At 38.2% G+C, this 24,578-nt stretch overlaps 1 protein-coding gene across 1 annotated transcript in view; it reads right to left on the reverse strand.

The window, feature by feature from the left end:
* LOC105538409 (chromosome unknown open reading frame, human C4orf29) overlaps positions 1–24,578 on the reverse strand; it is a 67,219-nt gene that overhangs the window by 36,409 nt on the left and 6,232 nt on the right. Inside the window, exons 2-4 of the mRNA XM_011978260.1 lie at positions 13,527–13,635; positions 12,134–12,218; positions 5,071–5,171 (exon numbers count right to left, since the gene is read on the reverse strand). Of these exons, the coding sequence (XP_011833650.1) occupies positions 5,071–5,171; positions 12,134–12,218; positions 13,527–13,618 (278 nt within the window). The 5' untranslated portion in view covers positions 13,619–13,635. The remainder of the gene's footprint in view (positions 1–5,070; positions 5,172–12,133; positions 12,219–13,526; positions 13,636–24,578) is intronic.

A 24,578-nucleotide genomic window follows, 5' to 3' on the forward strand; every position in this document is an offset into this window, starting at 1 on the left:
CACTCCAGCCTAGGCAACAGAGTGAGACTCCATCTCAAAAAATTTAAATAAATAAATAAATACATAAAATGAGTGTTTTATCCCTAAATATTTGAGGAACCTAAACCCAATTATGTGAAAAATATTTTTTACCTCTGATGCTGAGAAATGAAAATCGTATAGAAGACATATAAACTATCCTCAAAGGAATATTAATATTTTACCAGAAGATAAATATTAAATTTTCCTGAACTTTTATTACAATTCAATCTTGGGTAATATTTGAATACTAAATTATGCCATGTTACCATAAAATTATTTAAGGTTGCTCAAATGGACGTTTTCTTTTTGTTTTGTTTTGAGACAGAATTTTTGCTCTGTCACCCAGGCTGGAGTGCAATGGCATGATCTCAGCTCACTGCAACCTTCGTCTTCCTGGTTCAAGCAATTCTCCTGTCTCAGCCTCCCGAGTAGTTTGGATTACAGGCACCCGCCATCATGCCTGGCTAATTTTTGTAGAGACAGGATTTCACCATGTTGGCCAAACTGGTCTCGAACTCCTGACCTCAAGGTGATCTGCCCGCCTCGGCCTCCCAAAGCGCTGGGATTATAGGCCTCCCAGAGCCACCACATCTGGCCTGAATGCTATGTTTTAAAATATTATAGTTCATTTGGAATTTTGACATAAGTACATTTCTAATATAGGCTGTCCAGAAGATACATCACAATTTCATGAGCTATTTTACATTACATAGGGAAATCTATAATTTGTGATCTATAAATCCTGTCACCACAGATCTTTAGCAGTCTTTAAACTGTTCTTTTAAGAGAAAAGAATGCTTGCAGTTTCCTTATTTCATTTACCTGATATATTTTTCTCTACCTCAATAAAAACAGAAAGTGTGAAAAAGAGACAGAATCATGAGTAATGGACCAAATGATAATAGGACAAATAGGTTTCCCCCTGTGGATTAATCTATATGTGGCATAGCCTTAAGTTTTTCCTACTTATTTGACAATATAATCAAAAGTTTAAAATCTGCACAAATCTTATAAATACAGAAATTCCATGTTTAGCAACTTACGGCACAAAAATAATCAGAGAAGCAGGTAAGGAGATGTACATAAGGATGTTCATTGTGATGTTTATAATAGTGAAAAACAATGCAACTTAAATGTGCACCATTAAGGAATTAGTAAATTATGGTAGAGCCACAGTATGGAATACCAAACAGCCATTAATGATAACCAACTGCGTATTCATTGATTAATTAGGTCAAAAAAAGAGTAAGTCCAGTTGTATGTGAACACATAGGAGAAAGATTAGAATATACATAAAATAGTGGTTATCACTCATTGGTGGAATTACCAATGATTTTTTTTTCTTTTTTCTTATTTGCATTTTCTAATGTTTTAATGCAATGAGATAAATTGCTGCACAAGAATGACAGGGGGAAAGAAACGAAAAGTAGATGTCAATGTGCATCACCTGGGAATTTATAGTCTTTCATCAAAATAAGTTATGCTTTAAATCTGACTAGAAATTGTTGAAAAAAATATTAATTATGTTGTAAAAATATGACACTGCAGAGACAGGAAGTCAACTTGTTTCCCCATTCCTGTCACTAACTGGAAAGAACCCTTCCTCAATTTCCAACAGATGTTGAGGAGTACTTCTGAGTCTGAGTAAAATCACATAATTTTCCTCCTTTCTTTATGTTTTATAGCTTGTATAACTGTCCAGATAAGGTGGAGAATCTATGAGAAAGGGACACGTAGTTCCAGGGATTGAAGTGATGATATGTAAAAACTGAAAGTTTCTTTTCCTTCTATATCCTTTGGCCTACAGGCTAAAGAGCTACACATTCACTTATGCTTTAAAAAAAATTTTTTTTTTTTTTTGACACAGGGTCATGCTCTGTCACCCACGCTGGGGTGCAGTGGTACAATTATAGCTCACTCTAACCTCGATCAGGCAATCTTCAGCCTTAGCCTCCTGAGTAGGTAAGACTAGAGGCACATACCATCATGGCCAGAAAATTTATTTTCTATTTTTTTTTGTAGAGACAGTGTCTTTCTATGTTGCCCAGGTTGACTTAACGCTTTTAATAAAGCATTAATAAGACAAAGCATATCTAAAACAGTTAAGGCTGGGTGCAGTGGCTCAAGTCTGTAATCTCAGCACTCTGGGGAGCAAAGGCAGGAGGATCACTTGAGCCCAGGAATTTGAGATCAGCCTGGACAATGTAGTGAGACCCCTATCTCTACAAAAAAACTTAAAAAAAAATTAGCCAGGTCTAGTGACATCAGTCTACAGTCCTAGCTACTCAGGAGGCGGAGGTGAGAGGATCACTTGAGTCAGGGAGGTTGAGGGTGCAGTGAGCCAAGATAGCACCACTGCATCCTAGCCTGACTGACAAAGCAAGACTCTGTCAAACAAATAAATAAATACATAAACTAGCTACACGTTTATGTTTTTTATATTCCCTGCACACTATTTTCATTCCTTTTTTTTTTTAAGATGGTGTTTCACTCTTGTCACCTAGCCTGGAGTCCAATGGCGTGATCTCAGCTCACTGCAACCTCGGCCTCCCAGGTTCAAGTGATTCTCCTGCCTCAGTGTCCCGAGTAGCTGGGATTACAGATGTCTGCCACCATGCCTGGCTAAATTTTTTTGTATTTTTAGTAGAGATGGGGTTTCACTATGTTGGCCAGGCTGGTCTCAAACTCCTGATGTCAGGTGATCCGCCCGCCTTGGCCTCCCAAACTGCTGGGATTACAGGTGTGAGCCACCGTGCTTGGCCTCATTCCTTATTTATTACTTTCAACAACCCTACGAGATTAAGTGTTATTAGTCCTACTTTATAAAGCCTGGTTCAGAGATTAAGTAATTGACATTAGGTCCATAAGTAGTAGACTCAGGGTTCGATCCCAGATCTGTTTAATTCCAAAGTTCTAGCTCTTTCCACTACATGACATTGCTTGCCTTTCATTCAGAGGCTATCAACAGAAAAAAATATAAATTTAAAATAATGCCTTAGGGGTAACAAAATAATGGACAGCTGACTACAACTTCTAATCAGGTCTATCAAACTGCTCTTCAGTTAGTTTACACTTTATAGGTTCATTTACAGGGTTGGTTAAAAGGTTAAGTAGGTTTCCATTACAGAATAATCTCTTCTTGACTGAAGAATTTTTCAAACGACCATACATGTATCACTATTTTATCATTGCTATTGCAGACAAAATCTTAAAAGGAGAAAACACCTACTAACCAGAAACAGCAAATAGTTTATTATCAACAATGTAGGGGAAAAAAGTACAGTATTTTGTTCTTTTTAAATAAAATTAGTTATAAAATAGAGAACTGTGTAAAGATCTAGGTTCAACACTGATTTAGAATTAAAAACTACTTAAAAAACTCATTATCAAGCCATGCACAGTGGCTCACTCCTGTAATCCCAGCACTTGGGAGGCTGAGGTGGGCAGATCATTTGAGGTCAGGAGTTCGAGACCAGCCTGCCCAACATGTTGAAACTCTGTCTCTACTAAAAATACAAAAATTAGCCGGGTGTAGTGGCAGGTGCCTATAATCCCAGCTACTCCGGAGGCTGAGGCAGGAGAATCACTTGAACCCAGGAGGTGGAGGCTGCAGTGAGCACCACTGCTCTCCATCTAGCCTGGGCAAAAGAGCGAGACTCTGGAGACTCTGTCTCTAGCCTGGGAGACAGAGTGAGATTCCATCCCCAAAACAAAACAAAACACAAACCATTAACAGTGGCTGAGCGTGGTGGCTCATACCTGTAATCCCAGCACTTTGGGAGGCGAGGCAGGTGGATCCCTTGAGACCAGGCGGTTGAGAACAGCCTGGCCGACATGGCAAAAGCCCGTCTGTACTAAAAATAAAAAAATTAGCCGGGTATGGTGGCACACGCTCATAATCCCAGCTACTCAGGCAGCTGAGACATGAAAATTGCTTGAACCTGAAAGGCAGAGCGTACAGTGGGCAGCACTGCACTCCATCCAGCCTGGGAAACAGAGGAAGACTCTGTCTCAACAAACAAACAAACAAACAAAAAAACCACTAACAAGACTGAGCTAAGAATAACCTCTGTACTCTAACAAAGATCCAAAAAGCCAGTTTTCAACTATTGTATAATTAACCACTTAGGAACCTCAGGTATTTCAGAATATCTATTTACATTGTCAAACTGACATGCTAATTACATACCAATCCTGAGGTGCTTTACTTAGCTGAACTATGTAGTCTGTCTAGTCTAAGTTACCACATGTTTTTTAGTTTCTTCACTTAAAAGTACTTCTTCCTGTTATAAAATCAACACATGTACATGGTATTTTTTTTTTTTTTTTTTGAGAGAGTGTCTCACTCTGTGGCCCAGGCTGGAGTGCAGTGGCACAATCTTGGCTTATTGCAACCTCCGTCTCCTGGGTTCAATCAATTCTCCTGCCTCAGCCTCCCAGGTAGCTGGGATTACAGGTGTCTGCCACCACACCTGGCTAATTTTTTGTATTTTTAGTAGAGATGGGGTTTCGCCATGTTGGCAAGGCTGGTCTAGAACTCCTGAACTCAAGTGATCCAACTGCCTTGGCCTCCCAAAGTGCTGGGACTACAGGCATAAGTCACCATGCCTGACCTGAAACTAAAAATTTAAAAGCCAAAAATCTCTCCACTCAGAGATAAGCAGAGTTTGTATATTCATATATATCCTTTGGAAACTTCTGTGTGATTATGTGTGCATACTTATGTATTTACAAAAATGGAACTAAAAAATCCTTTGTATTATCTTCTTAAACTTTCACACATTGTGACCATATTTCCTTGTCACTAATGGTACCCACAGTATGGATAATTAATCACCTACTGTTGAACATTTAGGCATTGTCTATTTTTTGCAACTATAAACAATGCTTCGATGAATATCCTTGAATTAAAATATCTTCTAATTCAGCCTTTTCAATAATTTAGGCCTGCCTTGTTACTCCTAATTTCAAATAACATAGTGTTGACATTATAATTTTAATGAACATAAATAACATATTAATTCATCTTTTTGAACAAAAAATTCTTACCTTGCAATAACAGATTCAATTGGCATGATATCAGGCACATAGTGAGCCATAGGGGAAACAAAGTGTCCATCTAAGATCTTACAATCTGATTGCTCTTCAATCTAAAAGAAAATCAAAACCAAGATGTATGCAAGAAAACTAAGATATCTTGGTCTATCATGGATGTTCTTCTAATAAAAAGTTCTATTCAATTAAAATCATGTTTTCAGCACCTACCATGTAAACTTTTTGTGCCACTGTACTTTATTATTAATTATTCTATGTGCATAATCATTGAGTGTATTATAGGGTACATGTGATGTTTTGATACCAGCATACAAGTTGTAATGATCAAATCAGGGCAATTGGGGTATCCATCATCTGAAGCACCTATCATTTCCTTGTGTTAGGAACATTCCAATTTCACTCTTATTTCAAAATATACAATAAATTATTGTTAATTATAGTGACTCTATTATGCTATCAAATACTAGATCTTATTGATTCTAACTGTACATTTGCACCCGTTAATCATCTCCATTCTATCTTCCCTTCCCTGCTACTTTTCTTAACCTCTGATAATCATCAATCTACTCTTCATCTCCATGAGTTCAATTTTCAAAAATATTTAGCTCCCATGTATGAGTGAAAACACATGAAATTTGTCCTTCTGTGACTGGTTTAATTTACTTAACACAATGTCCTTCAGTTCCATCCATGCTGTTGCAAATGACAAGATTTCATGCTTGCTTATGATTGAATAATATTTCACTGCATATTTGTACATTTTCTTTATCCATTCATCTGCTGGTGAACACTTAGGTTGATTCTGCATCTTGGCTACTATGAACAGTGCTACAATAAACATGGAAGTGCTCATATCTCTTTGATACAGTGATTTCCTCTCTTTTTCATATATACCCAGTGGGGGGATTGCTGGGTCATACGGTAGTTCCAGTTTTAGCTTTTGAGGAAGTTCCATACTGTTCTCCACAGTGGTCATACTAACTTACATTCCCACCAACAGTGAACGAAGTTTCCTCTTCCTCTTTCTCTACATCCTCACCAGCTTTTATTATTGCCTGTCTTTTGAATAAAAGCCATTTTAACTAGGGTAAATGATATATCACTGTAATTTTGATTTGCATTTCTCTGATGATTAGTGATGCTGAGCATTTTTTCATATACATGGTTGGCCATGTGTATGTCTTCTTTTGAAAAATGTGAAATGTCGGCCAGGCGCGGTGTCTCACGCCTGTAATCCCAGCACTTTGGGAGGCCAAGGCAGGCGGATCACCTGAGGTCAGGAGTTCGAGACCAGCCTTACCAACATGGTGAAACCCTGTCTCTACTAAAATACAAAAAATTAGCCAGACGTGATGGTGTGCGCCTATAGTTCCAGCTACTCAGGAGGCTGAGGCAGGAGAATCACTTGAACCCAGGAGGCAGAGGTTGCAGTGAGCCAACATCGAGCCACTACACCCCAGCCTGGCAACACAGCAAGACTCCGTTTCAAAAAAACAAAAGAAAAATGTAAAATGTCTATTCAGATCTTTTACCCATTTTAAAATCAGATTATGATTTTTCCCTATTAATTTATTTGAGCTCCTTATATTCTGGTTCTTAATTCCCTGTCAGATGAGTAGTTTGTAAACATTTTCTCCGATTCTGTGGACCACTGTGGTTTTTAAAGACATGGTTCCTGCCTATACACATTTCTTTTCCTTCCATATCCTTTACTATAATCTAGTTGAGAAAATAAACTATAAATAAATCACATTCATACACTGACATGCAATAACTCAAAATAAACTACTAGTTAAGAGAATTCAACAACATTCAACAGTATAAAAATAATTGTTTACAAATTTCAAAAATAAGTTACCATAATCAAATAAGGGTTGACATCAAATATATTACAATGGTTCAGGGTCTGGCAATCTGATGTAGAGTCATGTCAACATAGTAACTAAGAAAAAAACGTAATTTCTATATATATAAAAAAAGCATTTGCTAACATTCAACACCTAAACTTATTTTCCCCTCCAATAAGCATTTTCTTTTTGTAGAGACAGGATCTCACTATGTTGCTCAGGCTAGTCTGGAACGCCCGGCCTCAAGCCTCCCAAAGTGTTGGGTATTAAGGCATGAGCCATTGTGCCTGGCCTAATTATTTCTTAAAAATTTCAGGTCAATAGTAAAAAAATTAAAGTAGCATTGAATTACCACATATTTTCATTCAAATCAGAAACAAAAACGTATCTGTGGATGATGTATATATCTAACTTTTTAAAAAATTAATTAACTAATTAGTTAATTTTTGGGGAAATGGGGTCTCACTCTGTCACCCAGGCTGGAGTACAGTGCTGCCATCCTGGCTCACTGTATGCTTCACCTCCCAGGGTTCAAGCAGTCCTCCCACTTCAGCCTCCAGAGTAGCTGGGACTACAGGCATACCACCACACCCAGCTAATTTTTACATTTTTTTGGTAAAGACAGGGTTTTGCCATGTCGCCCAGGATGGTGTCAAACTCCTGGGCTCGAGAGATCTGCCCACCTCGGCCTCCCAGAGTACTGGGATTACAGGTGTGAGTCACTGCACCTGACCTAGAATTTGTTTTTTAAAAAACTAGCTTGTCAAGCAATCTGCATCTTGGCTACTATGAACAGTGCTACAATCTGCCCGACTTGGCCTCCCAAAGTGCTAGGATTACAAGCTAGCTTTTTTTGTTTTGAAACAGAATCTTACTTTGTTGTCCAGGCTGGAGTGTGCTGGCGCGATCTCGGCTCACTGCAACCTCCGCCCCCCGGGTTCAAGCGATTCTCCTGCCTCAGCCTCTCGAGTAGTTGGGATTACAGGCGCACATCACTATGCCCGGCTAATTTTTTTTATTTTTAGTAGAGACGGGGTTTCACCATATTAAAAACCACCAGGCTGGTCTCAAACTCCTGAGCTCACATGATCCACCCATCTCGGACTCCCAAAGTGCTAGGATTACAAGTGTGAGCCACTGCACCCGGGACAAGCTAGTTTTTTAAAAAACAAATTCTAGGTCAGGTGCAGTGACTCACACCTGTAATCCCAGTACTCTGGGAGGCCGAGGTGGGCAGATCTCTCGAGCCCAGGAATTCAAGATCAGCCTGAGCAATATGGCAAAAACTTTGTCTCTACAAAAAAATACAAAAATTAGCTGAATGTGGTGGCATGTGGCTGTGGTCCCAGCTACGTGGGAGGCTGAGGTGGGAGGATCAATGACTGCACCACTGCAGTGCAGCTGGGTGACAGAGTGAGACCTTGTCTCAAAACAAAACAACATTTTGTTTTGTTTACAAAAAAAAAAAAAATTTTTTTTGAAATCAGCTGGACAAATGTCATCTATTAAATGACCCACATATTTTTGCAACTGACTTAAAACACTACTATTACTATGTACTAAACATCCATATATTTCTGCCAGTTATTTTCAATCCTTCATTAGGTCTTATTTGCCTATCTTTTATTTCTGCACCCGTATCATGCTGTGTTTATAAGAGTAGCATTTTAATACTCATTGTTATATGACTGAACTAGTCTTTGTTTACAACTCTTCCTTTCCAGAGTATTCCTGATCTGATTTGATTCTCATGCATTTTCTCAAAATAATTTTAGGATGCTTTTATGGATGTAGGTTCTATGTTCAATACTTTAACTGAAATTGCATTACATTTTAAAAAATGCTTAAGGAGACATAATATCTCTATAAAACTGAATTTTTAATCCAAAAAACTTTCCAATTTAGTTTTTTATGCCTATTGGTATAGTTTTAAAGTGTTCTTCTTATGTATTCATTTTTATTTATTTTTATTTTTTGAGTCTTGCTCTGTCACCCAGGCTGGAGTGCAGTGAGTGCTATCTTGGCTCACTGCAACCTCTGCCTCCCAGATTCAAGTAATTCTCCTGCTTCAGCCTCCTGAGTAGCTGGGACTACAGGCATGTACCAGCATGCCTGGCTAATTTTTTTGTATTTTTAGTAGAGATGGGGTTTTGCCATGTTGGCCAGACTGGTCTCGAACTTCTGACCTCAAGTGATCCACGCTCCTCGGCCTCCCCAAGTGCTGGGATTACAGGCATAAGCCATCGCACTCAACCCTTTTATGTATTTTACGAGAATAAGTTATTTGATAAAGCAGCAGCACAAACTAATACATTATTAATTTTTTTTTTTTTTAGACAGGGTCTCACTCTATTGCCCAGACTTGAGTACAGAGGCATGATCTCAGTTCACTGCAACCTCTGCCTCCTAGGCTCAAGCAATTCTGCTGCCTCCGCCTCCCAAGTAGCTGGGATTAGAGGCGTGCACCACCATGCCCAGCTAATTTTTGTATTTTTAGTAGAGACGGGGTTTCACCACATTGGCCAGCCTGGTCTTGAACTCCTGACCTCAAATGATCCACCACCTCAGCCTCCAGAAGTGCTGAGATGGAGCCACCGCGCCCAGCCCATTATTAATTATTAATAAAGGAAGCAGAACAAACTAATGTTAAAGGGAAAAATAGTGCAACAAATTAGTGTTCTGATAGCTGGCAACTTGGTAAGAAAAGACAATTTCAGAATTACACGTATTATACATAACATGGATTTTAAAATTAAGCAAGATACAACCCAACAATAAAAAGATGGAGAACTCAATGTAAAAAGGAGCAAAGGTTTGAAAAGACAGTTCTCCAAAGAAGGTATACAAATGGCCAATTCACACTTGAAAAGATGTTCAGCCTCACAGCCATTAGGGCGTGGTCAAAACCACAAGGAAATACTTTTATACCCACTATGATGACTTGGACAAGTACAAAGTTGGTGCATATGGCAAAATCAGAATGTTTATTCACTGCTGGTGGGAATATAAAATAGTATAGTCACTTTGGAAAACAGTTTGATAGTTCGTCAAAAACTTAGAGTTATCATCATATGACCCAATAATTAAACTCTTCAGTATACACAAGAGAACTAAAAACACACATTCACACAAAAACTCATACTTGAGTATTCATAGCAGCACTATTTATAATAGCCAAAAAGTGAAAACAACCCAAATGTCCATTAATTTATGAATGGATAAGCAAACTGTGGTATACAATACAATAGATTATTATTTAGCTATACAAAAGGATTAAGTTCTCCTTGAATGTTCTGATGCTGTAAAAAAAAAAAAAAAACTAAAAGGAAGTACTGACACATGCTACAACATGGATGAACCTTGAAAACATTATGCTAAGTGAAGAAGCCAGATAAAAATTTACATATTGCATGATTCCATTTATAAGAAACGTCCACAGTAGGAGAACCCATAGAGACAGAGGGTACACTAGTGATTGCCAGCAGGTGGGGGAAGAGGCAAGGGAAAGTGACAGCTAATGGATACAGGGTTTCTTTCTAGGACAATGAAAATATTCTAGAATTAGTGACAATGTTGATGGCTGCACATCTTGGTAATATAATTTAAAAACCATTCAATTGTATATTGTAAAAGGGTGAATTTTATCTCCATTGCTTTTTTTTTTTTCTTTGAGACGGAGTCTCGCTCTGTCGCCGGGCTGGAGTGCTGTGGCATAATCTCGGCTCACTGCAACCTCCGTATCCTGGGTTCAAGCGATTCTCCTGCCTCAGCTTCCCGAGTAGCTGGAACTACAAGTGCGCGCCACCATGCCCAGCTGATTTTTGTATTTTTCTTTTAGTAGAGACGGGGTTTCACCATGTTGGCCAGTGTGGTCTCAATCTCTTCACCTCACGATCCTCTCGCCTCGGCCTCCCAAAGTGCTGGGATATCCTTGTCTCAGTTTTTAAAAACTAAGGCTAGTGGATCAGTAAGAATGCATTCCAAAATCTTAACAGCAATTCACTCTTGGGAGGGAAATGGAATTAGGTAGTGGAAAGTGGCAGAGATTAAAGGAGATTTTGTTTTTAACTTGGCACATTTTAAATTTTTTTAAGTTTATAATTTTTTAATAGAAAAAAATATAGAGGATAAAAATATTTGGCAAAATTTGAGGGTACAGAGAGAAATGTTATTAATTCAGAAGATACAGAAAGAACTTCTATGATGTAGAGGAGGGGTTTTCAATCTATAAAATTTTGTTCTTAGCAGTCGAACTCTTTTGAAAAGAGAAATCTAAAGATATCCAAAACATATGAGATGCAAGTACAGTTACTTTGGTTGAAGGGGAGTGAGGGATGTGTGAAGCTTGCCTATTTGTATCCCTTCTCCAACAATACATCAAAGTATGCAATTACATAAACCTAGAAATATTTTACAGAAAACCAGGTGCCTCCTTTAAAAAAAAGATTTCAAAAACATCCTTGTCTTCTCTAATTTTATAGCTTTTTCTTTCTACCATTCTCTCAGGAATTAACTGTATCCCATAATATTTTTCCTGGTGTTATTTAACAGTTGTTTGCTAATAATTTCTTATGTGCTGATTCTCCAACTAGATTACTCCCCTTTAATACTCACTATTCTTCTGTAACGTTGAGTAGTTTAACCCTCCTGAGCCTAAAGACAGAGAATGAGATCCAGAAATATCCAGCCTAAATACTTCTTTATACATTAGGCAAGTAATAAACATATGCTCCCAAATATACATGAACATAGTTATTAACAACATTCAGTTAGTGCACAGATAGTATTATTTGTTTATTTTTGAGACGGAGTTTCACTCTTGTCGTCCAGGCTGGAGTGCGATGGCATGATCTCGGCTCACTGCAACCTCCACCTCCCGGGTTCAAGTGATTCTCCTGCCTCAGCCTCCTGAGTAGCTGGGATTATAGGCATGCGCCACCATGCCCGGCTAATTTGTATTTTTTTAAAGTAGAGACGGGGTTTCTCCACGTTGGTCAGGCTGGTCTGGAACTCCCAACCTCAGGTGATCCACCTGCCTCCGCCTCCCAAGTGCTGGGATTACAGGCGTGAGCCACTGCGCCCGGCCCACAAATAGTATTCTTTAAATATGAAATGAAAAATCCATACTGCACTCATATTTTAGTATTTATTGTTGTTATACTCCAATATGTAATCTATTCTTTTTTTCTGTTTTTCTCTCATTTGAATACCTTATCAATGTGTACTGGATAATCGCTTGAAACCAGATTCTGGCATCTTTCTCGATTTCCAATCATCTTTCTGAATTCAAAGAGTCTATTATGGGAAAGAAGACAAAAAGGAAAAAATTCATCTTTTATATCACCTACTAGGCATATTATAATTGAGACTGATTAACAGTAATTAAAAATTAGCAAATCCAGTTCATAAGCCATATTAAAATTTAATTTTGATCATTAAAGAAAGAGATTAGGCTGTTTTTCCCCAAACTGAACACTTTTTTCAGAAAAATGTGAGAAATAATATTGTTCAGAAAGTAATTAATACATATAAGACTCAAAATTAAAGGCACCAATCCTGAAAATTCATTTTCTTTTTTTTTTTTTCCCCGAGACGGAGTCTTGCTTTGTCACCCAGGCTAGAGTGCAGTGGCGCGATCGCACCTCACCGCTCTCACCTCACCGCAACCTCTGCCTCCCGGGTTCAAGCAATCCTGCCTCAGCCTCCCAAGTAGCTGGGATTACAGGCATACGCCACCACACCTGGCTAATTTTTGTATTTATTTTTTTGAGACAAGAGTCTCACACTGTCGCCCTGGCTGGTGTGCAGTAGCGCTATCTCGGTTCGCTGCAACCTCCACCACCCGGGTTCAAGCGATTCTCCTGCCTCAGCCTCTCGAGTAGCTAAGATTACAGGTGTCCGCCACCATGCCCGTCTAATTTTTTGTATTTTTAGTAGAGATGGGATTTCAGTACATTAGCCAGGCTGTTCTCCAACTCCTGACATCGTGATCCGCCTGCCTCGGCCTCCCAAAGTGCTGGAATTATAGAGTGAGCCAGCGCACCTGGCCAATTTTTTTATTTTTAGTAGAGACGGTTTTACCATGTTGGCCAGGTCAGTCTGAACTTCTGACTTCGTGATCCACCCACCTCAGTGCTGGGATCACTCTCCCAAAGTGCTGGGATTACAGGAGTGAGTCACCAATCCTGGCCGAAAATTCATTTTCTTAAGTCCAGATTTTCCTATGAGCTACAGTGTATTTCAGTTTTAAAGTCATTACAAATTCGGGTTACCCAAGAAGACTCAATCCTTGAAAACTACATACAATTCTTATTAGCTTAATAATTATTGAAGTAAAAAATCTACCCTGTGTTTCTGAGAGCTCTCTATTTAAAAAATCTGAATTATTTTTAAAATAGTACAATTTATGATATGGGCTAAAACTTAAGAGAAATAACTAAAAAGACAAAAGTAAAAAGGAAATAATTACATTTTACATAGTTTAATGTCTAATTTGCTGGACAACTGCTCTGTATTTGAGAGTAAGGGATTTTATAACAAAGTTTTAAATGTTCATTAAAACAACAAATTCAGAACAAGTATTCAGGAAAAAAAATTGCTTGCCTTTTGAGATCTTCTGGCCTTCCCCATCCTCTGATAAAAAGTTTTGTTAGGAGAAGTCTCCGGTATAGAATATCTAACTTGCTCACACCCATCAGTAGCAAACAAGCATCTATAAAACAAAATTAAAATGCTTTTAAAATGTTTTATTTTTTTCAAGGCAGCAGGTCAATTCTCTAACCATTTCTTTGACTATCATGTAAAATTAAAGATTCAGACTAAATTCCTGAATTAATTCCTTTGGAAACAAAATACAAGATTTTGGGGGAAAAAAGAGCTGGGTTGAAAAGAGAGAAGATGTATATGTTTGAACTTCACTAAGCTGTGAATTCCTCTAGGGTAGGATCTTCCCATCCTCAGTACAGTTGCTGAAATAAGTACCCTCTATTTGCTGGAAAAAAATAGTAGGGGAATATGTGATAGTGTATTATCTGCCAGACACCACTATTTTAAGAACTACAAACACATGCACAGGTTCTCATTAAACCTACCAACAATTTTGAGGAAGGATTTATTATCCCAATTATACAGACAAGAAAACTGAGGCACAGATAATTTACTACCAAGGTCACACAACTGGTGGAAAACATAGCTAAGATTCAATCCCAGGCACACAGCTCAACATCTAACTACGACACTACACCCTCCTCTACTATACTACAGTGAATGAAAAATAATCATCACTGCTACTACTTGCATACCATTTATCTATCTTCTCAAATATTTCCAAAGATTTTTAAGTATCTACCTCCATCTTGTCAAACTGAATGGTAAGATTTTGATTTGTGGGTGAAACCTGACACAGATTCAGGGTTTACTCTACTTAGATAAATGAAAAATGAAAATCTGCATTTCCTTTTTCAATTGTTTTATTTTTTCTCAGATCTTAGGAAATCTGCATTTCCATCAATGAGCTTTAAGAAGTACTTATCCATTGCTTCAGATTTTTTTGAAACCATTCGTTTTATCTTCTATTTTTACTTTTTCATTTTTTAATAACCTGCAAGACCAACTTAATATTCTCTGTTTGCCTAGGTATAGAATGTAACTCACCATCCATTGGGCTGGCATTTAAGTTATTTTAATGGTTGGACCAGCAAAACCAAGTCATTCATACTGCCTCTTATAATTCTCAGTACCAAGAAGAAACATTTACTAGCTAATGTACTTGTTAGACAAGACAACCTATAGCCAGAGTATAGGATTAAGTGTTTTTAAAAGCACCCATCTCTCTTTTTCCCAGTTTCCATGTGCTCTTCAATGACTCTTTGATAAATGTGTGGTTTAGACATAACAATGTTTGAAAAAATGTATTGCATACACAGTTTTGTTATTATAATATTTATGTCTACCACTATACATAAATAAACTGGTATTAATTACTAGAGTCCTATAAATTATCATTCATCCAGTGTTAAGTGCAGTTCACCATAGATGAACCATCCCTGGGTGGGTTAATAAGTTCCTGAACTTGTAAGACTATGTATGATTTTTTTCATTCAACACATATTTATTAACTGCTTATTATATTCCAATCATTATTTTAGGCCCTGTGCCACAAAAATGACAAAGGAATGGTCTTGTTCTCATTGATCTTAGATTTTAGTGGAGGGAAAATAATTAAAAATTTTAAAAAATCCATCTAACTATCAAAATAAGTAAGAGTAGAAGATAATAACACTATGATTAAAATGAAACAAGGCAATGTGGTAACAACTAAAGGGCTCTTCTGGTAATTTAAAAAAATCTTTGAAGAGGTACCAAAAAGGCAATACAGATGCTCCTCAACCTACAATGGGACTGCATCCCAATAAACCCATCGTAAGTAAAAAAAAAATTGTATGTGGAATATACATTTAATACTTTGACAAACTTATGGTCAAAGTCAAAACAATCATAAGCCAAACCATCATAAGTTAGAGACTGTATGTATTTAAGCCAATAGCTACATGACAAGGAGCACTCAAGTCTTTAAATTACAAATCTCATTAAAATCATACACCTCTTGAAATCTACCCATTACTATGTTCCAGTGAATGTGTTGAAAATTACCTACTCAGTGGGTAAAGCACAGGTAGAGATAATTAATATAAGGGAAAGGAAAGAAAAAATAATTACATACTCTTTTTAAATTAAAAAACGCTCACTGTAAAATTCTTAAATTCACCAATATGAAGGTATGTATAGTAAAAATGGGGAAAATAATCCCCTTCCAATCACTTTTTTTTTTTTTTTTTGAGAGGGAGTCTTGCTGTTGCCCAGGCTGGAGTACAGTGGCAGGATCCCAAGCTCACTGCAACCTCCGCCCCTTGGATTCAGGCAATTCTCCTGTCTCAGCCTCCTGAGTGGCTGGGACTACAGGCACCCATCACTATCCCCAGCTAATTTTTGTATTTTCAGTAGAGACGGGGTTTCACCATGTTCGCCAGGCTGGTCTTGAACTCCTGAGCTCAGGTGATCCGTCTGCCTTGGCCTCTCAAAGTGCTGGGATTACAAACGTGAGCCACTGTACCTGGCCCCCTTCCTATCACTTTTAATTTTACTTTTCAGGCATATCTAGTGCTAACAGTTTGGATTCTACTCTTTCTGATCTTTTTCTTGTTGATGTTACTTATTTACCTACACATACTGTCTTGCTCTGTTTTGTGTTGCTATAACAGAGTAACACCAGCTAGGTAATTTGTAAAGCAGAGAAATTTATTTCTTAAAATTCTGCAGGCTGGAAGTCCAAGGCTGAGGGGTAAACATTTGGTGAGGACCTTGTTGCATCATAACATGGGGGAAGTATCACATGATAAGAAAGCAACAGAGAATTGAACTCACTTTTATAGTAAGCCCACTCTCCAGATAACTAATTCACTTCCAAAATAATAATATTAATCCATCCATGAGGATAAAGCCCTCATAACCGAATCATCTCTTATTAGGACCCACCTCCTAACACTATTGTATTGGGGATTATGTTTCCAACATGTGAACTATGGGGGACACATTCAAGCCACTGCACATACTTTTTAAAAAATTACAAAAGTAATGTAACACATTTTGGGCAGAATTAAGACAATATAAAAATTTTATACAGAGTAAAGTGGAGAAGCTTCTCTTCATCACTTCTTCGTCTCCTCCCATTGGCCTTTTTTTTTTTTTTTTGAGACGGGAGTCTCACTCTGTCACCCAGGCTGGAGTGCAGTGGCACAATCTTGGCTCAATGCAACCTCTGCCTCCTTGGCTCAAGTGATTCTCCCGTCTCAGCCTCCTAAGTAGCTGGGATTACAGGCACACAAAAGCACACCCAGCTAATTTTTGTACTTTTAGTAGAGCCAGGGTTTTGCCATGTTGGCCAGGCTGGTTTCGAACTCCCGACCTTAAATGATCCACCTGCCTCAGCCTTTCAAAGTGCTAGGATTACAGGTGTGAGCCACTGCACCTGGTCGCCATTGTTAATATTTTAATACCTTGTTCTATCCACTTATACACATACACGTTTTATGGTGTTTTGTATTTTTTCTTTTTTTTTTGAGACGGAGTCTCACTCTGTCGCCCGGGCTAGAGTGCAGTGGCGTGATCTCGGCCCACTGCCAGCTCCGCCTCCCAGGTTCATGCCATTCTCCTGCCTCAGCCTCCCGAGTAGCTGGGACTACAGGTGCCTGCAACCATGCCCGGCTAAATTTTTGTATTTTTAGTAGAGATGGGGTTTCACCGTGTTAGCCAGGATGGTCGTGATCTCTTGACCTCGTGATCCGCCCGCCTCGGCCTCCCAAAGTGCTGGGATTACAGGTGTGAGCCACTGCGCCCGGCCTTTTCGATGTTTTTTAAACATGGAAGAGAGTAACTACTAATTATTTTTTTCAGTGCTATTCCTCCTTTTGTTTATAAACATCCGCAAAGCTCTTTCAAATTCAGGGTATATAGATCCACCTCATATTTTTCTCTTAACAGGTAAATTTAGATAATTTATATTTATTATTATGATAAATATTTGGTTTTTATTGATTCTGTAGGTTGTTCACATTTAACTATTTTACATTTACTTTGAATAAACAGTTTGACTTACATACTTACCATAAAGTTGATGTTTCAACTTTATGATGAATTTATACAACGTAACCTCATCATAAACTGAGGAACATTTAGACTTACAGTGGTTCAACTTACAATTTTTCAGCTTTACAGTAGGTCCATCGGAGTGTTCAGTGCATTTTCAACTTAACAATATTTTCTATTTACAATGGGGTTTATCGGGATGTAACCATATCATAAGCTGAGGAGCATCTGTATTTAACATGTGATATATCACTGTGGCTAAGAGAACAGACTCTAGAGCCAAATTGGGTCAAATTCTTATTATAAGACTTTTAACAAGTCACTTAGCCTTTCTGTAATTCATCTGTAAAATGGAAGTAATGATAATACTTACCTGAAATAATTGGTATGCAATTTAAATTAGTTTATAGAAGGCATTTGAACAGCTCTTTGAAAATTTAAGTGCTACACCTAGTATAGAATCAGGATTTTAAGTCCTTATCAGATTTACAGCAAAAAGCTTCTACCATTCCATTAACTTTACAAATTATATTTACATGTATTCTATATGCTTAAATGTTTATATAATCAACCACACATCCAGTAGAACTCAATACACTGTAAAAGTATTCAAATTCAGTTCTTTGAAATATGAAATTCCTTTTTCTCATTGGAGGTCATTGTAAAATGGAGTATTTTTCTTCTCTTTACTAATGATTTTTCCAGGAACATTTTCTTTCTACTGTTTTCTAATTCCTATTTTTTAAACCTAGAAATCTATAAATACATACACCTACTATGTACCCACAAAAATTTTCAAAAATAAAAAAAACTAGAAATCTTTTATAAACTTGGATTAAGTTCTAAAATCTATATTGTTTTAAATTTCTTTCAAATAGCTCGTATTAACTACAACTGTTGTTTTCATGTTTAAAATTCTACAATGAGTTTTCCATATATATTCAACTTATGTCATGACTTAAAAAATAAAAATGTAATAGTGTTCAATCTATATATTAACTCGATAGCACTGTGATTTTTAGTCTTCTCATCAAGCGATATACCTATTTATTCATTAATCCAGTTTTGCTTATTTTCTCCACTAATGTTTATGCTATCCCTTAAGTATCTTTACTACACACATTCTGCTACTAATAAATTATTTAGTATTTGTGATAACTACTATAAGATTCCTTTTCTTTGTATTTTCTACCTAGATGTTTATTACTAATTCATAAAAAAAATTTATTCTAAATGTTTCTTCTGTCCTGCAAGTTTTGTATTAGAATTGCAAATGAATACATCAAACATTGAGCAGACTTATTCATTTGTAATGCAATATGCATCTTTCTACTATACTATGCCACTCCTCCAATATCTTCAAAGTTAAGCCTATCAGAAACCCAAGGTGAAAAATCATAAAGAAAGTTCTATGCATGTTACTACCTTTACAGGATTAAGCTTTTCAATCTGTACTATCCTAAATATTTTTATAACTGTCTTTAAAATAGATTTTATTTTCATTTTTAAAACAGATTTCTGATTATATCTGAATAACATTTTTCCAAAACAGCCTTAATAATATACCTAATTGGGAGAAAATATTGACTTTAAGGTGCACAGAAACTAAAGGCTATTTTATTATTTATTTATTTTTATTTTAATTTTTTTTTCTTTGAGATGGAGTCTCACTCTGTTGCCAGGCTGGAGTGCAGTGGCACGATCTTGGCTCACTTCTAGCTCTGCCTCCCAGATTCACACCATTCTCCTGCCTCAGCCTCCCAAGCAGCTGGGACCACAGGTGCCCGCCACCACATGTGGTTAATTTTTTGTATTTTTAGTAGAGACGGGATTTCACCGTGTTAGCTAGGATGGTCTCAATCTCCTGACCTTGTGATCCGCCAGCCTCGGTCTTCCAAAGTGCTGGGATTACAGGTGTGAGCCACCGCGCCTGACTGAAGGATATTTTAAAAACAACTTATACTAAGTATATCCAATGACTGGTAGGATACCTAGTAGAATTCCTCATGGAAAAACAATAAATAGATGATATAAACAAAAAGTTTTAGTTTCCATTTTAATATGTTTTCAAATAGTATCTGAAAAGAATGCTATAAGAAGACTACAGGAGAGACCCTGCAAAGGTTTTCCACAAAGGGCCGAAGAGTATATATGATAGGCCTTGCAGGACAAGAGGCAATGTTAAGGATATTATGTAGGTATTTCAGATAACAAAAGTCACATTTTTTTCACTGAGGAAATTCAAAATGTCATAAAAATAACTGAGTATACATTTTTGTAATGTATAATTAATGAGAAGAATGAACTTTTTCTTCTTGGGAGTTTGCTTAGTTGAGATTCAAAGTTAGTACCCCATAATGAAATTGGGTACAAATGTTCACCTGTAAAAACTATTCTTAACTTGAAAGACATAGAAAAACAGGCAGGTTGACCAATAGGCCATAGCTTACTGACCCTTGGGTTAGAAAATCAAATAAATCATACGTATGACACAAATATAACACTGTTATAAATGTAAACATACAACTATAAATCACTACATTAAAATTACAGGCCAGACGTGGTGGCTTATGCTTGTAATCCCAACACTTTACGAGGCTGAGGCAGGCAGATCACTTCAGGTCAGGAGTTCAAGACCAGCTTGGCCAATATGCCAAAACCCCATCTCTACTAAAAATACAAAAACTAGCTGGGTGTGGTGGCACATATCTGTGATCCCAGATACTCAGGAGGCTGAGACAGGAAAATCACTCGAACCTGGGAGGCAGAGGTTGCAGTGAGCCGAGACTGCACCACTGCACTCTAGCCTGGGTGACAGAGCAAGATTCCGTCTCAAAATAAAATAAATAAAATAAAATAAAGTAAAATAAAAAAGTAAATTATCCCAACCCTATAAAATAGGCATAAATATAATACAAATACTGATTTTAAGGAAATTCTATATGCCATAAAGTAGACCTAAAATTAATACTCTATCTAAAGTAAACACTAGTTATCTAATCAGCCATGCTTTGTTTTCCTCCATGAAATTTAGAATTTGGCAGAAGCTTCCTCACTTCCTAGGTAATAAATAAATACATAAAAGGTGGAAGCTTTTAGTGCCCATTGGCAGATGAATGGATAAGCAAAGTAAGTACATACAAACAATCACAAACAACACACAATAGGAATATATTCAGTCATACAAAGGAAGGAACTTCTGGCACATGATACAACATGGATGAACTCAGAGGACATTACGCCAAGTGAAATAAGTCAGTCACAAAAAGACAAATATTGTATGATTCAATTTAAACAAGATACCTAGAGTAGTCAGATTCATAGAGGCAGAAAGTAGAAGCATGGTTGCCCAGTACTAGGGGGACGGGAAAAGGGGAAGGCTATTGTTTAATGGGTATAGAGTTTCAGTTTTGCAAGATGAAAACTGGAGATGGACGGTGGTGATACAGCTGCACAACAATATAGATGTACTTACCTTTGAACAATAGAGTTAAAATTATTAAGATGGCAAATTCTGTTAGTGTATTTTACCACAAGAACAAAAACTGAGAAAACAAAATAGAATTTGGGGTTAATCTGAGTCTCCAAATACAATTCTGAGGGGAAGTAAATTGATGCTTTCTTTTCCTTTTGACAGCTTTGTCAGTAAGCAGAAGTAGTTCACTATTCTTTTTTTTGAGAGTTTTCGCTCTTGTTGCCTAGGTTGGAGTGCAATGGAGCGATCTTGGCTCACTGCAACCTCCATCTCCTGGGTTCAAGCAATTCTCCTGCTCAGCCTCCCAAGTAGCTGAGATTATAGGTGTCCACCACCATGCCCAGCTGAGTTTTGTATTTTCAGTAGAGATGGGGTTTCACCATGTTGGCCAGGCAGGTCCCAAACTGCTGACCTCAGGTGATCCACCCTCCACCCTCTTCAGCCTCCCAAAGTGCTGGGATTACAGGTGTGAGCCACCGCATCCAGCCAGAAGTAGTTCACTATTTAACTCAGAACAGAACTTGCCAGATGCCATGGCCCACACCTGTAATCCCGCACTTTGGGAGGCTAAGGTGGGTGGATCGCTTGAGCCCAGGAGTTCAAGACCAGCCTGGGCAACATGGTGAAATCCCATCTCTACAATAAATATAAAAAACTAGCCATATATGGTGGTGCATGCCCGTAGTTTCAGCTACTTAGGAGGCTGAGGTGGGAGGATTGCTTGAACTGAGTTGGCGGAGGCTACAGTGAGCCAAGATCATGCTACTGCACTCCAGGTCTGGGTGACAGAGTGAGACCACATCACACAAAAATAATAAACAGTTGGGTGCAGTGGTCCACAGTGGTGTGTGCCTGTAGTCCCAGCTACTCAGAAGGCTAAGGTGGGAGGATAGCTTGAGCCTGGGAGAGTGAGGTGGCAGTGAGCTATGATAGTGCTGTTGCTCTCCAGTGTGGGCGACAGAGTAAGACTCTGTCTCAAAAAACAAAACAAAACAAAACCACAAAACTTAAGGTTAATATTCTCTTCAAAAAAAGGCTACTGCATAATTTAAATAGTTGGAAGCTTTTAATAACTAAGACCTTTAAAGAATAGAATTTGAAGAACAAATCTCTTGCATCTAGTTTGTTTCCTCCATCTTCTTCCCTTTTCCTTGAGGATTACCTTCCAAGAACCCAGCCTACTTGGGTTTTCTGCTTCAGGATCTCATCTGGCTTCAATCAAGGTGTCAGCTGGGCTTCATTTTCATCTGTAGGCTTGAAGAGACAAGAACTCACTTCCACGCTTACTCAGGTTGAAGGCAGAATTCGATTTTTTTGTGGCTGTGGGACCATGAGCTTCAATTTTTCTTTTTTTTGCTGTCCATCAGCCAGAAGCCAGCCTCTGCTCCTGGAGGCTATCCACAGCTCCCTGTCACATGGCTGTCTTCATAGGAAGTTCACAACATGGCAGCTATTTCTTCAAGGCCAGCAGGAAAGTAAGCATGAGCCACACGAGCCATACTTTTGCCATATAACATAATGTCATCATGGGAATGACAGTCAATCACCTTTGCCATATGACTGGTTAGAAAGCAAATCATGGGTTCTGCCCTAACTCAAGGAAGGGAATCACACAAAAATCAGAATTTGAGGATCTTGAGGGCCACCTTAGAAACTGTCTGCTACGCTGGGAGAAACCAATTGTACTTCTCAGCTTTTGAGTAGAGTATCTGGGGTGACACCCTCAATACCTGATGTTACTTACTTTCTTCACATTTTCCTACCAGTGTGGGGGGAAAAACCCCCAAACTCCAGAGACTTGAACAAACATTTGTTTATAAGCAAATTTTGAAAGTTTGTCTAAATCAACAATGCATGGTGGCTCACATCTGTAATCCCAGTAGTTTGTGACACCGAGGTGAGAGGGTGAGAGGATCGCTTCAGTATAGCAATTCCAAACCAGCCTGGGTGACATGGGGAAACCCTGTCTCTATGAAAAGTACAGAACTTACCTGGGCGTGGTGGTGTGTGCCTGTGTAGTCCCACCTACTCGGGAGGCTGAGGCAGGAGGATTGCTTGAGCCTAGGAGGCAGAGGATGCAGTGAGCCAGGATCACACCACCGCACTCCAGCCTGGGTGACAGAGTGAGACCCGGTCTAAGAAAAGAAAGGAAACGAGTGGGGAGGGAAGGGGAGAGAAAAGATTGTCTAAATCATGTTTATATATTTTCATTCACTTAACACCTTTGTCAGAAACAAGAATAAAAAAACCAAAACAAAGTAAAAACACTTGCCTCTTAGAATTTGTTTTTAATCATGAAACAAATGGTAAACGGCAAACTAACTTCTGAAATGTTGTTTTCATTACATATATTTTCTACTTTAGTGCAATTACAATCATGTAAGTATATGTAGTATACATTTAAATTGCTTGACTAGTGTTTTTCTTGTAGAGTGCATGTCAATGTGGAATAATAAAGAGTATATCTGGGCCAGGCATGGTGGCTCATGCCTGTAATCCCAGCACTTGGAGAAGCCAAGGCGGGTGGATCACTTGAAGTCAGGAGTTCAAAACCAGCCTGGCCAACATGGTGAAACCCTGTCTCTACAAAAAATACACAAAAATTAGCCAGAGCGAGACTCTGTCTCAAAAAAACAAAAACAAACAAACAAAAAAAAAAACAAACAAAAAAAAGAGTATGTCTGGTCTTTGACCTCAGTTCCTGGCATGAACTTCCTAAAACCCTTGGTTTTTCTTAAGTGATGAGTATCTGTTATGCTAAACAAGCAACTCCCTGTGGGCCCCCTGAAAGTTTCAGAATCAGGGCTGGCCACCAGAAAGGACCCTCTGACCTCCAGAGGGAAAGGGAGCTGGAAAGTGAGTTCAATCACATGGCCAAAGATTCAATCAATCATGCCTATTAATGAAACTCCAGTAGAAATTCTGGACACTAAACTTTGGTGGAGCTTTCTGGTTGATGAACACCTTGAACCATGTGTCGGGAAGGAGATGCTCCCTGAGTACATAGGAAGAGGCCAGGTAGTTCCACATTCATTCCCATACCTTGCCTCATGTTTCTCTTCGTTGGGCTGTTCCTGAGTTGTATACTTTATAATAACCTATAATCATAAATATAGCTGTTTCCTGAGTTCTGAGTCATTCTAGCAAATTACAGACCCACAGGGCTCTCAGGAACTCCTAAATTTTTAGCCAAGTTGGTCAGAAGGATGAGAGGCCTGGAGAACCCTGAAGTGCATCTGAAGAACTGAGCCCTTAACTTGTGGGGTCTGCATTAACTCTAGGTGGTTAGTGTCAGAACTGGGAACCGAAGTACACCCAGTTGGAGTGGAAATGGAATAGATTATTCTTTACCAAAATTCTGACTAGTGTTACATATTCCAAATAAGATGCCAACTCTTAGGCCAGGTGTGGTGGCTCACACCTGTAATCCCAGCACTTTGGGAGGCCGAGGCGGGCAGATCACGAGGTCAGGAGATCGAGACCATCTTGGCTAACATGGAGAAACCCCATCTCTACTAAAAATACAAAAAATTAGC

Source organism: Mandrillus leucophaeus, unplaced genomic scaffold (genome assembly GCF_000951045.1).
Source record: "Mandrillus leucophaeus isolate KB7577 unplaced genomic scaffold, Mleu.le_1.0 Scaffold191, whole genome shotgun sequence".
In the NCBI taxonomy this organism is placed as follows: Eukaryota; Metazoa; Chordata; class Mammalia; order Primates; family Cercopithecidae; genus Mandrillus; species Mandrillus leucophaeus.